General features: G+C 40.6%; 1 protein-coding gene across 1 annotated transcript in view; it reads left to right on the top strand.

The window, feature by feature from the left end:
- HADH (hydroxyacyl-CoA dehydrogenase) overlaps positions 1 to 12,641 on the top strand; it is a 35,817-nt gene that overhangs the window by 20,071 nt on the left and 3,105 nt on the right. The window contains exons 5-7 of the mRNA XM_045018478.1: positions 6,294 to 6,383; positions 7,995 to 8,067; positions 12,039 to 12,155. Of these exons, the coding sequence (XP_044874413.1) occupies positions 6,294 to 6,383; positions 7,995 to 8,067; positions 12,039 to 12,155 (280 nt within the window). The remainder of the gene's footprint in view (positions 1 to 6,293; positions 6,384 to 7,994; positions 8,068 to 12,038; positions 12,156 to 12,641) is intronic.

Genomic DNA, 12,641 nt, shown 5'->3' with positions numbered 1-12,641 from the left:
TTTAGAGGTAAGAAGATGAAATGACCTCCATTCCAAGAGAGGGAGATGAACTGAATAGTCCAACAGGACTCTTTCATCTATGACTCCTAAGATTCTCTGGTTGATCCATCTCCATGTCCAATCAGCTTCTGGCCTCTCTGCTGAGACTCCCAACAAGAGCATCAGTTTTGATGATGATTTCAGTCACATGGACAACTATCTGATAAGAACTTTTTGTGTTTTAAGTCATCAGGCAATGGGTAGAGAAATTTTGGTTCCTACGAGCCCGGGCTGGATATGAACTGACGTTAAAAGAGGTGAAAGACCCCATGTTCTGTTGCCAGTCCCTTCAGTCATTAATTCCTTTATTGTGAATGTTTCAGAACATTCTAATCTAATCCTCAGGATCTTTGAAACAATATATATTTTTATGCTTCTGCAATGTTTCAGGCGAAGTGTGTGGAGATTTTGAAATAATTTGTTTTTAATACCAGGTTTGAATCTTTATTTCTCAGTTGTATTAAGGTACGAAAAATACCATTATTTTAAAGCTACTTCACCATTCATCTAAAGGCACATGTGCCTGGTGCCTATCTTTTTAATAGATCATAAAATATGTATTCATCTTGCTACTTAGAGTAGAATAATAAATGCATCCCCTGTGGAAGTGTACAGGAGCACATGAAGTCCGTCCCATCATCATAACACTACTATAATCCTTGCACAATTTATCCCCCTCACCAAAAAATAATGACCAACATAACTATTTTTTCTAACCTCTGATGCCTATTCAGTGGGAATAGGGGTGAGCCATAACCCCAGATCTGAAGCACTTACCATAATTCCCCCACACTCGGGGGATGGGGGGCAGGGGAAAGGAGTTTGAATTTCACAGCTGTATTTATCTTTGAAATGGGTCAAACCAAAAACTGCAGAGACAAACACCTATGAACTTTTGGGTATGTCTGAAAGTGAACTTTGGGCCCATCTCTGCTACAAAGCAAGATTTCCTCCTCCCCACGCCCTAAAGTGCTGTGCTTTCTTTCTTTCTTTCTCTTTTTTTTTTTCCCCCTTGCCTCCAACATATGAATAATTCTAGAGTTTCCTCAGTAACAGCATTCACCTATGTTGTGCCATCTATTATAACGTCCTAGTTTCTGAGGCTTATTTTTTTGTAATAATTTTCTGGATGAAATCTTCCATGTCTTATTTCAGTCCTAAAATACATGATGATTCAAGAAAATTTGAACAAAATCTGCCCATCTTTTGAGTTCTGAAAATGTGAAATGATACACATTTTCTGCTGTAAAAATATTTCTCTCTCTCGAGGCATGAATCATATGGCAGATCTTTGCAGGCTGAAATTTTCCACCTCCGTAGTGAATACTGAGGACTAATCTTCAGGACAGCTTACAAAGTGGTATTTACAAGACTGTGTATCATCACTGGAGCTGGTCAAAACTCAGAATTTCCATTCCATGGGGAAACTCTGACAATGAGAAAATATTTTCCCACAGAAGAGAAATTCTAAAAAAATTTCATTTTGGAAAACTCAGGATGTTTCCGTTCAACTTTTTTCTCCAAAATGAAACGGAGCAGCCAGCAGGTCTTGGCTCCAAGGGACCCGGAGGGCTGCCTGGGGAATCCCCTGCTGTAGAGTGGGGAGTCTGAAAAGTCCAGAGAGCCCTGGTTCAAGCTGAGGCTGTCATGGTCCTGTCTCCACAGCAGGGAGTCTGGAAGCCCTGGGATCTGTGACTGAGGCAATCTGTATGGCACAGCTGCCCCAGAGCTGCAGGCCCTGGAAACCCAGGCTTCCCAGCAGCTCCTCAAGGTCGCTGGTAGAACACCAGGCATGTAGCCGGCAGGTTTCCATCAGAACTCTTGGAGTGCACTGGCAGAAGTTTGTCAAACTGAAATGAATGAACATTTTGGTTTGAAGAATTACCGTATTTATCGGCGTATAACACGCACAGGCGTATAACACGCACCTTCATTTTAAGGGGGAAATTTCAGGAAAAAAACTTAAATTTCAAATAAAGGACTTTGAAGCAAAATAAGGGTAGCTCAGAACTTGTTTTATTAATATTATTACCACTTATAAGGTAAATAATGTAAAAGGACAGTAAAAACAACTGTTTTAACAAAGAAACTTGGATATTCTATATTTTTACAAAAGTTTACTCAGAAATCGCTACTATCTGGGAAACCAAGAAACTCTTCATCTTCACTGCTATCTTCAAAATCACAATGAACACTGCTGCTTTCACTGCTAGCTCCCAGCTCCCATCCCCCTGTCAGGCATTGTTTCTTTGCTCCCCCCTGGCAGGCTTCTTTTGATACTCTGGTCCCCTTTAAATAGGTGCACACTGTTGCCTTTGCAGGGAGGGGGGCCTGCCTGCTAGTGTGCATCTCTTAGCTCCCCCCTTCCCCTGTCAGGCAGTGTCTATTATTCTCATTAGCAGATAGCGATATTTTATGTACCGTATACACCGGTATTTTATACGGTACAGTACTTTTAAACCTTAAAACTGGTACTCTACTTGTGGAGAAGAACAAAAGGGAGAAGAGGCACCTTTGAGTGTAGTATGAAAGAATTTTTATTACAAGATACAGTATTAGTAACTCACATTTAAACAAAGGGAAAGCCTGTGTTAGTTAGAAGAAGTGTCAGGTCCGCTTCACCAATTGCTCTTTTCCTGATATGGCAGAGGACGCGAGCGGGCTGCGGTTTCCAGCAACAAGAGGCAGCGGGTGACGTCACTCACTTATTTTTTTTGTACTCTACTTGTACCTGACGGGTACAAGCTCTCCTGCCTCAGACAACTCTCGCGAGGCTGCAAACTCTCGCGAGGCTGAAAACTCTCGCGAACCGTGCAGAGCGTTACCGTGGTTACGCTCCGCCGGCCGCGAGAATTAGACGTGAAGAGGAAGGCGCGGGTTGCCTGAGCAGTTACCGATGGCGGCTACTGATCCACTCGCCGCCGCCGCCATACGGTATGCACATGTATTTTGCTATACTTGATAATATATTGAAAATTACATGGCTTCTTAAGGTTATATCGGCGTATAACACGCACACATCATTTGCCCCCTATTTTCAGGGGAAAAAAGTGCGTGTTATACGCCGATAAATACGGTAGCTTTTTCCAATGAAAAACCGTTTTGTTTTAAAATTCCCAATCAGCTATAGTTGTCACTAGCCTGATCCTGCAAAGGGTGTTGGCATTGGGACTTTATGTAGCCATAAATATCTGTCTGAGTTCTCTTTTCGTAGGGTTGAAACCAATGTTAAAAACAGAAATAGACATATTAGTTTTTCCTTTTGTCTAGAGGCTCTTTCAATTTCAGGCTGTTCTGCAGCATCATAGTTTTTGGGTTGGCAAACACTGCAGACCAGTGTTCACTAGGTAGAATAGGTGTTTCAGATGGAAATAAAGAAAAAACATAGAAATATGTGTTTTATCACTACAACAGTGAGCTTTTGTTTAGAGAGACATCATACAATAATACAATCATCAGACCTCTCTAACAGGATGTTGCCTTATTACATAGTGAGCATCTTTACACTACCCGTGGCATGTCATCTCCAATGATTTTATCAAATTGAGTGAAAACTCTGACTACACATATTTAACAAACCAGGCATGGCTACAAATGCTAACATTCCAAAAAATTGGACAGGTATTTTGGGGGGTTTTGCAGGTGGAATGTTCTCTGTCTGAACATTGAGTAAGTGGTAACCAAATATGTAGAAACATTTCAGTTACCTGAGGTCTTATGAAGCTTATTTTTATGAAACCTCAATTTGGGGCCTAATTCCATGTGACATTAAACATTTATGTAAAGAAATACAAGTTCAGATTCCTATAGTAACAATAATTCATTCATATTGCACATATAGAGTATTTTAGATTAATAGTTTTGGTATTAAATGCTTGACAGGGCTCTGTCTACCCACAGTTTTGCACCAATGTGAACACTTCATTTTTGGTTAAGAGTGGCTTATTTCAGTTTAGCTTAAACATGTTCCCAACTTAAGTTGAACTGGAATAAGCTTTATTTAAATAAAAATAAAAATATCCACATGGCCTTTTGAATTGGCGTAACTAAATCTGTTTAAAAATCACACTTTATATTAATCAGAATAGGTGAAATCCACTTGCATTGCATTACCTAAAAGTGGAGGTCTGGAAGAAAGCAAACATATTTGAGGAGGAAAGAGATTCAGAACAGAATTGCAGGATAAGTGATGCTTTTGATTATACATCTGGAGAGAACGTACCCATGCCACTGCAGCAGGCTTCAGTATCGATTTGAAATGTTCTAGTGTATTTAAATTTTATATAGATTTTTTTTCAGTGGGACGTGCATTTTGATCCTGTGACACTTAAGCACTCGCTTTAAGGATTAACAGTTTGAACTCTGGACACTCTAGCCAGGTGGCTAACTAAAACTACACTGTTAAGATGCTGTGATGCTGAGGTCAAATCTGTCACAAATCCCTTTGAAGATTGTCTAAAGGTCACTTATTTAGTCCATGCAGAAATTCTCACTGAATCTAACTGGACACTTTTCACAGACAGATATTCTCGTGCCTGGTTGGTTCTTATTTGCATGGGTTTAACTGATCGCCAGATGTGGGGTCAGGAAGGAATTTTCCCCAGGTCAAATTGGCAGTGACCATGTGGGGGTTTCACCTTCCTCTGCAGCATGTGTGTGTGGGTAACTTGCCAGGATTATCTGGCTATATCTCACTTAATCTTTTCCCTGCCATTGCGGGGGTCTCGGGTATTGGTGCCCCTCAGACCCGTCCTATTCTCTGTCTGTGGTACACAACTGTCTAGTCTCCTATGGGCCATAATACTTGGTCTAATTTTGATAGTTGGAGTTAGTATGTGGGTGCTGGGTGATGTTTGTGGCATGTGATGTACAAGAGGTTAGACTAGATCAGGGGTCCACAATGCGGTGCCCGCGGGCACATGTGTGTACCTGCATACTGGCCGGCGGACAAGCATCCGCCGAAATGCCGCCGAAAAGTGGCATCACCAAGAGGTGTCGCTGCCGAAATGCCGCTGATTTTTGGTGGGATTTCGGCGGCGACACCTCTTGACATTGCCGCTTCACGGTCCTCGGTGGCTCGTCATCCGGCGCCTGCCACCTGGAAAAGGTTGGGGATGACTGGACTAGATGATCTGGTGATCCCTTCTGGCCTTAAACTCTGACTCCTTTTCAGAAAAGAAGAACAGAGTTTTTGGGGATTTTTCCTTTGACAGTTTGAGAGACTAGTATTTGGGCTTCAAAATTCCTAGAAGTAAAATAAATTTAAGCTTCCTTGAAACTGGTGTACCATCTTATGTGTGAATGTCTTCCAGATGCTTAGATTTAACTTCAGAAGAAAACACACTACCATTTTACTGCTGAGAAACAAATCCTGCGGTTTTTATTCCATGCTCACTGTGTTTTTGTGTTGATATCATCAGTCGTCATTCTGGTGTTTAGGAGACCAAATTCCACTGAAAATCTTGTGATATAGTCTGCCTCTCACTGCTTATGTAGCATAGTTGATTCTGAGTGGCGGCATAGAGAGTCCAAGTTAACTAACAAACGTTATTTCCAGAGCTGTTTTGGCATCATTTTCTCGTTCTGGGGCACTAATAAATAAGTAAACAGATATCTTGTTCAGTTCAAACTGTTAAAATCTTTAGAAAAATCCAAGTTTGCCAAAAGGTGAGGACAAAATTGCTAAGAAAATAACTTGGGTCCTTCCTGCTCTTAAGCTTATACAAGGCCTTTGCACAGTTTGAAAAGTAGAAATTAAAAACTGTTTTCTTTAGACTTCATGTGTTGATATAATAGTGTCTGTGCACCTGTTTATATTGGCCAAGGAAGCCATGTTACACCCTTTCTGTGAAGAACTGTGTGTAAACATGGTTCTCTAGAATGTCGCCAATGTGTTTCCCTGGGCATTAGAGACCATATGGCTTTTGAAGTTTTTATACTATCCACACAGGAGGCTTTGCAGTAGAGTTCTACAAAGATGAACTCCATTGCTTTGAACCTGATGGACTTTTTAAATGTCTTACAGTAACAATTTCAGAATGTGGAGGGTGCTTTGGAGTGCTTTAAAATAGGTTTCACTGTTTTGTTGTTCTATGTATATTTTTCTGGGTTAGTGTGACTGTTCTTCCTAATATAGATATTTTGTGGAATATTCAGAGAACATTCTGAATCATGGTTTAATTTTTGGCACAGTTATCGGGATGGGGAGAGAAAATGGCTTCTGGTTGCTTATTAACACGTTGGTTCCCTGCTAGGTCATCAAGACACCAATGACCAGCCAAAAGACTTTTGAATCACTCATGGAATTTACCAAAACATTGGGAAAGAATCCAATATCTTGCAAGGCAAGTAATTCTAGATTGTGAGGAGAGACGCGCAACACTCGGGGAGCTTCTGTTCTGCTCATTTTAAAAAACTCTTCATTTTAAGGTGGTGTGTAATTGCATGAATACAATGAAAATTTTCTACTCTGCTTCTGGTGCAGATCATCCGTTCCCATGTAGACCCCTTCAGGGGAGAACAACTCTCTAGCTAAAAGTCCTTGAAAGAGAGAGAGAGAGATCCCAGTCTGCCATATCAGTGTGTGAATGGGGTGGGTCTGGCTGTTGTGTGGAAAGGGCAAGGGATAGTTCTGGCAAACCTAGTGCAGATCAGGTATCACAGTTAACTGCTCCAGTCCATTCAGACCCTAACTACAGTGGAGAAGCAGAAACCCCTCCCACTGGAATCTTGGCCCCCTTGCCCTCCAAACACCTGAGGCACCACAGCCAGTTCATGTGCTGTTTTGCTTTTGGATCCTCCACTATGGGTAGTGTATGCACATTATTCCCTCTCAATGCCGGTCAGGCCAGTATTAATCTTCACTGCTTTCTGCTCATTAGCTGTAGAGGGCTTCTGGGGACAGGAGTTGTGGGGAAGGGGGGGCAGCGTGATTGCTCCCCACCTTTCATGGAGGCATCTGGCCCATAGTAAAAAGGAATTATTGTCAAGTAGTTGTTGGCATCCTGGGTTTTGTTTCCAGCTGTACCACTGCATTGCTTTGTGGTCTTTGGCAGGTTTTTTTAAAACCTCCGTATTCCCAAATCGTAAAGTGTAGATAACTCTTTCCGTTCTCATCAGTAACTGTTTGTAAAGTACTTTGAGTTCCATGAGTGAAAAGCTTTCCCCTGTGTAAAGTGGGGATTATAATGCTTCCCTAACATTGTGAAGTTCTCGGAGTATATACTTGCTGTAAGAGTGCGAGGTGTGGTGTTTTTATTAATTATCCTAACGTGATAGTATATTAAATAATACTGGTATTTACAGTACTCCTTCATATGTTCTATTTTTCATTTCCCTTTACATTTTTAATTACTATAGAAGCTTACATTAAAACAAGATCTTGGTTGTTTGAGAGTCAACCTGCCCCTGCTGCATAATTCTCAACCCAGATCATCACCTTCTGTTTGCAAAATTGGTATTGCTTGCTATTGAAGTGATTATGATGTCACAGAAGTTTGATTTACAATGATGAATAAACAGCAGGAGTAGATAAGCTCTTAAGCCATGAATGTGTTTATTAATAAATTCACACACAGAAGGGAAGAACTCCTCTCACTAGATCACCAAATACACCCAGTACCAGCAGAATTTTTCTGACTAGCTAGTATTTTCCAAGTAGCTTTCTAAGAGGCAACACTGAGTCTTCTAAGATGAATTAATAATTAAGAATGGGGATGAGGCACTTTTAGGTTCCTCAGCCATATTTGATCACATAATAGTTCTTAGTTATTAGATTCATTTCTGTTAAACAAAAGTAGTGAACAGGTAAATCAAGCAAAAGACCAGTAGTCCAGAGTGAACTGAAACTTGGTGAGTTAGTAAGAAACTTCCTTGTTGAACTTGTAATACAACATTTGGCAATAGTATCAGTATAGAGGGTTTATTTAGAATCTCTCTCTTTTTTTTTTTTACAGGATACCCCAGGATTTGTTGTAAATCGTCTCCTGGTGCCATACCTGATGGAAGCAGTCCGGCTTTATGAGAGAGGTATTTACCAGTGGTATTTACTCTGTGGGATGTTGATGTTACTCTGCTAGATATTAATCTCTTCCGATAAGTGTTGGGATTGTTATACATCTTTGATCTTTTAGGAATCAGTCAGGTGATAAAAGGTTGTGATCACATCAAATGTCAGCCTATAGATGTAATTAAAAGAATTTCTCACCTGAATTTTGAGACGCTGAGCAATCCCTGGATGCCAAATCAGTATTTATAAATTGGTTATGTGAATTTTCCGATGGCTGGGAAATGCTTGAAGTTTAGAGATGATGGGGAGAGTTGGCTTGGTTAGAACACCTGTTCTTGGGTTAAAATGGGTGACTTTTTGAACACATTTTAAAAGCCTAAGAGTATATGTACACATGAAAACTAATCCAGGATAAAGTAGGGTATGGGTTTAAAGTGGATTAACTATTCCAGATTAACTCCATGTGCGGACGCTCTTATTTCTGGAATAAGAGTGTCCGCACCTGAAATTAATCTGGAATGGCATTCTGGAATAACTCCTCTTGTAGATAAGCCCTAATACCCATTTTCAAAAGTGTCTTGGGCACATAGGAACCTTGGACTTTCTGCACTTAAACGTTATATCTGCATAGCTACAGTGGTCAAGGATTTGAAAAAAACTAACCCCTTGGCCAACATAGCTATGCCAACAAAATTCCCAGTGTAGGTGCAGCTGGTGTTCCTACACCAACAGAAAAACTACAGTTGTTGTAGGCTGTGTGTATACTGGGGTGTTATGCTGGCTGACTGAGCGACTCGGTAGTGTAGACAGAACCTCAGTCCCATTGACTCCCAGTAACCTCCTGCTCCTCTCCCACTAGCTCTAGTTGCTTTAGCACTAAAACAGGAGTTCCCAGTTTCTTTTGCATTAGGATTTGGAAGGGAAGGAATCCTGACTCCCATAACGAAGCCCCGTTAATCTTAAAAACCTAAACCATTTAAAAAAAAAGCTAGTAATGTGAGTGGATAAGGGCAAGTTACAGACGCCATGTCTACACTGCAAAATTAAGTTGCCCTAACTTACACTGGCATATAGGCACCGCAGTAATTACACTGTGCCTGTCTACGCTTTTTCTCCTTGTATCAGCAGTGCACATCCTCACCAGGAGCGCTTGTATCAATTGCACTGTCAGTTTGGGGCATTGTGGGACAGTTCCTGAAGGCCAGTAACAGCGTAGTGGGGCAGTTACGTCGGCAGGAGCAAAATCTAAGTGTAGACACTTCCATACTTAAGTCAACATAAGCTGCCTTGTGTCGACTTAACCTCGGTAGTGTAGACCAGACGTTAGTGCAATTGTTCTTATTTCAGGCATTCTGTTCATCGCTGCATGCTATTAAGATTGTCTTTTCAAAGTTTTGTTTTTGAAAGCAGCATTTTCTTACAGATGAAAGCACTCCATTACCAGGATTCCTGCTAATATGCTATAAATATTAAAAAATCTCCTTTATAGCTTATGGAAGTGATGGTTTGATCTCCAGGAGAAATTTAAACTTGTGCTACTTGTTTATCCATCAACAAATGTACCTAATTACATCTCGAAGGGAGAATAGAGCAAATTACAGTGACTTGAAAGGCAAAGGAGTGGGGGTGGAGAGGGACAGCTTTTCTCTTAATAAAATATCACAGTTTGGAATACATTGTGTGGGTGTTCTAATGTGTTAAGGAGATGCCTTTGTTAAATGACAGACGTGATTTTACGCACTTAGGAAGACAACAGATTTTTAAATTTATAGAAAAAATTGACAAAGATTTTATAATATCTACTCCCCTTTGCCTAAGCAAAAGCATTATTTTGATTTCAGCTTTGTTCTGGTTGGTGTTTTTGGTTGAACACTACAAGGATTCCACACTTGTTTAAAATTTATTAATGAACTTTAATTATTTAATGAATAAATGTAGTGTGTTGCTTGAAGTTGCATTAATGCCTGAAGACCTGAAGTTCACATTGATTCATATTCTCTGTTGGAATGTGTTGTATCCTATCTGTTCCTCTTGTGTTGATCCTCATGGTAGTGACTCGAGTCAGGTTAGAAAAAGAGCATTACTCTACTGACCTTGGCAGGGAAGCTAGGATATTTCTTGACAATAATAATCATTGAAACTTTAATTTTATGGGGTCAATCATTGAAGTCCTTAGGCATGCAAAGTACCCACTGACTCAAATGTGGTATTGTGCCTGAATAAAGATTTCAGGATTTCAGTTTTTGCATAGACTTTATTCCTCTAATGCAGGGGTCGGCAACTGGTGGCTCGCGGCTCGCCAGGGTAAGCACAGAGCTCTCCTGCCCACAAAGCTACCACTGCTTGTTGAGGGTGGAAGCTTTTTGTCAGCGGGAGAGCTCTCTCCTACCGACAAACAGTGGCACAGCTGTCGCTAAAAGGTGTGTAGTGTAGACAGAGCTTAAGTGGTAACGTATCTACTATAGCAAAGATTATTGCTGTTGTAAGTAGGTACAATTCCATGAACTTCAACCTAGTTGCATCCATTCAACTGTGATGAATTAGGCCCGATAGTTTAAATCACGTTGAAATTAAGCGTCATTAAAAAAATATTTTCTATTAGTGAAACAGGCTGGTTCTTACCATCTTTCAAAAGTAAAATGTGGATCCCAAACATTTCAACATGATTTTTTTAAAAAGGGCACAGAAAGGGAAATGAGCCTTAAAAACAGCTGCTTCAGAAGCGGATCAGCAATTGAAGGTGTCATGCTTAAATAAAAGGCAGTTTGAAAATGGATTGCTCATGTTCCACAATTCAGAGCATTCTCGTTGATTTATGAATAAGAATGGAGCCCAGGGGCTTGAATCCTACACGCTGCTGCACACTCTCATTTCTCAGCAATCTTAGTGGGAGTTGACTTGACGCATCACAGAATTGGGCCCTTTGAGACTTGTTTAACTCGATCACTTCAGGCTTGAACCAAAGTCCCTGGAAGTCAATCGAAAGATTCCCTTTGACTCTAAGGAGCTTTGTGTAAGTCCCCTTAATGGCTAGCCTGTCCTGACATCTTTCTCTGTATCTAATCTCTATCTGGCTGAGTTCTGTTCTACCTTCCTTTCCTTTCCTTTCCTTTCTTTTCTTTTTTTTTTTATTTAAACCACATTAAATTATTTCTCAGATTCACATTATAAAGCTATACATTAAAAGTCTCAGTGTTTTGGAATTTTATTAATGACATTTCTATGTATTTTGTATTTTTAGAAAGTCTGAAATGCAGAGACTTACACCGGAGCAAGATATTTTTATGAAAACTTAAAAATAATGAAGCACAAAATGTCTTCAAAGTGACTTGTTTGCAAGGTTTCAAACAACTTTAACCTTAGTTAAAATGGTGCTTTCTTCTTCTCCTGCTAGCGTGCCCTGGATTAGGGGGTCTTTTTTATTATGATCCTCACATACAGCACAAAAGCCTGTGCCGAAATAGGCAATAGAATAAGGACGAAGTCAGGAAAATAGGAATTAGGCCCACAAACATACTGTGGGAGAGGCCCCGCTTTGTACTCTTCTTTCTAGCACTTCCTGCCTGCTCCTGCTTTGCTGGCTGGGCCCACGTTTTGTAGCCGTTGAGCCCCCATGGGTCTATCGGGTTATTGGCTCCTGAATTTTTCTCACAACTTTGATCTATGGGTCCATGTATTTGGCCTTAATCTGTACTTGACAGTATGCCAGTGAGGATGATAGCGCTATTCTGTATGCCAGTGAGGATAGCCAGATAGCGCTATTCTGTATACTACTTAATATTTACTGTTTTCTATTTCTGCTGATAACCATGCCAAACACAACGCTTAGTTCCATAACACATTTACTGTGTGCTGGCTCAGTTTTAGTGGACCTGCAAAGATTACTGTAAAGAGCTGTGCCAGCATGAAATAACACTGTTAATTATTTAAAAATGATGGCAAATAGATGCAGAATCTTCTCTGTTCATCAAACTGTCAATATTTTCTCTAGGAGATGCATCAAAGGAAGATATTGATGTTGCTATGAAGCTGGGGGCTGGCTATCCCATGGGTCCATTTGAACTGCTGGACTATGTTGGGTTGGATACCAGTAAATACATTATAGATGGTACTGTATACGCATTTTCTTTCTTTCTTAGCTAAATTGTAACTGGAGGTGTCAACTTAAGTCTGACTCTTCCTCAGTTTAAACTGAGTGTAAGTGACTTTGCCAGTTAAGGATTGGGAGAATAATCCTGAATGATCAATCAGCATCAATAATAACACGCCTTCGTTTTCAAAGGCATGTGTGTGTACAACATAGGGATGGTTCATGCCAAGTGGCTATGGTGGTTCTGAGGGTCCCTTTGGTGCATCCGCACTAGAATAATTAGTACCCGTGTTGCAGCACTGGTGTTCAGCTGCTAATGCAGCCATGGCTCAGGCTTTGAGCAGTTTGCTTACATAGCCCACTGCTGGAATATAGGTGCTTTTCTAACAGGGACCAGGCCACAGTGTGTTGTGGGGGTGAGAGAAGCATGAAATGGAGCTGAACTGTTGAACTGTTCCTCTTCCCCTTTAAAGAATGTGAGGAGAGATGTTGTGCTCCAAAGAA

This window comes from Mauremys mutica, chromosome 5 (assembly GCF_020497125.1).
Source record: "Mauremys mutica isolate MM-2020 ecotype Southern chromosome 5, ASM2049712v1, whole genome shotgun sequence".
Lineage (NCBI taxonomy): Eukaryota > Metazoa > Chordata > Testudines > Geoemydidae > Mauremys > Mauremys mutica.
This window is presented reverse-complemented; position numbering and strand designations above follow the sequence as displayed.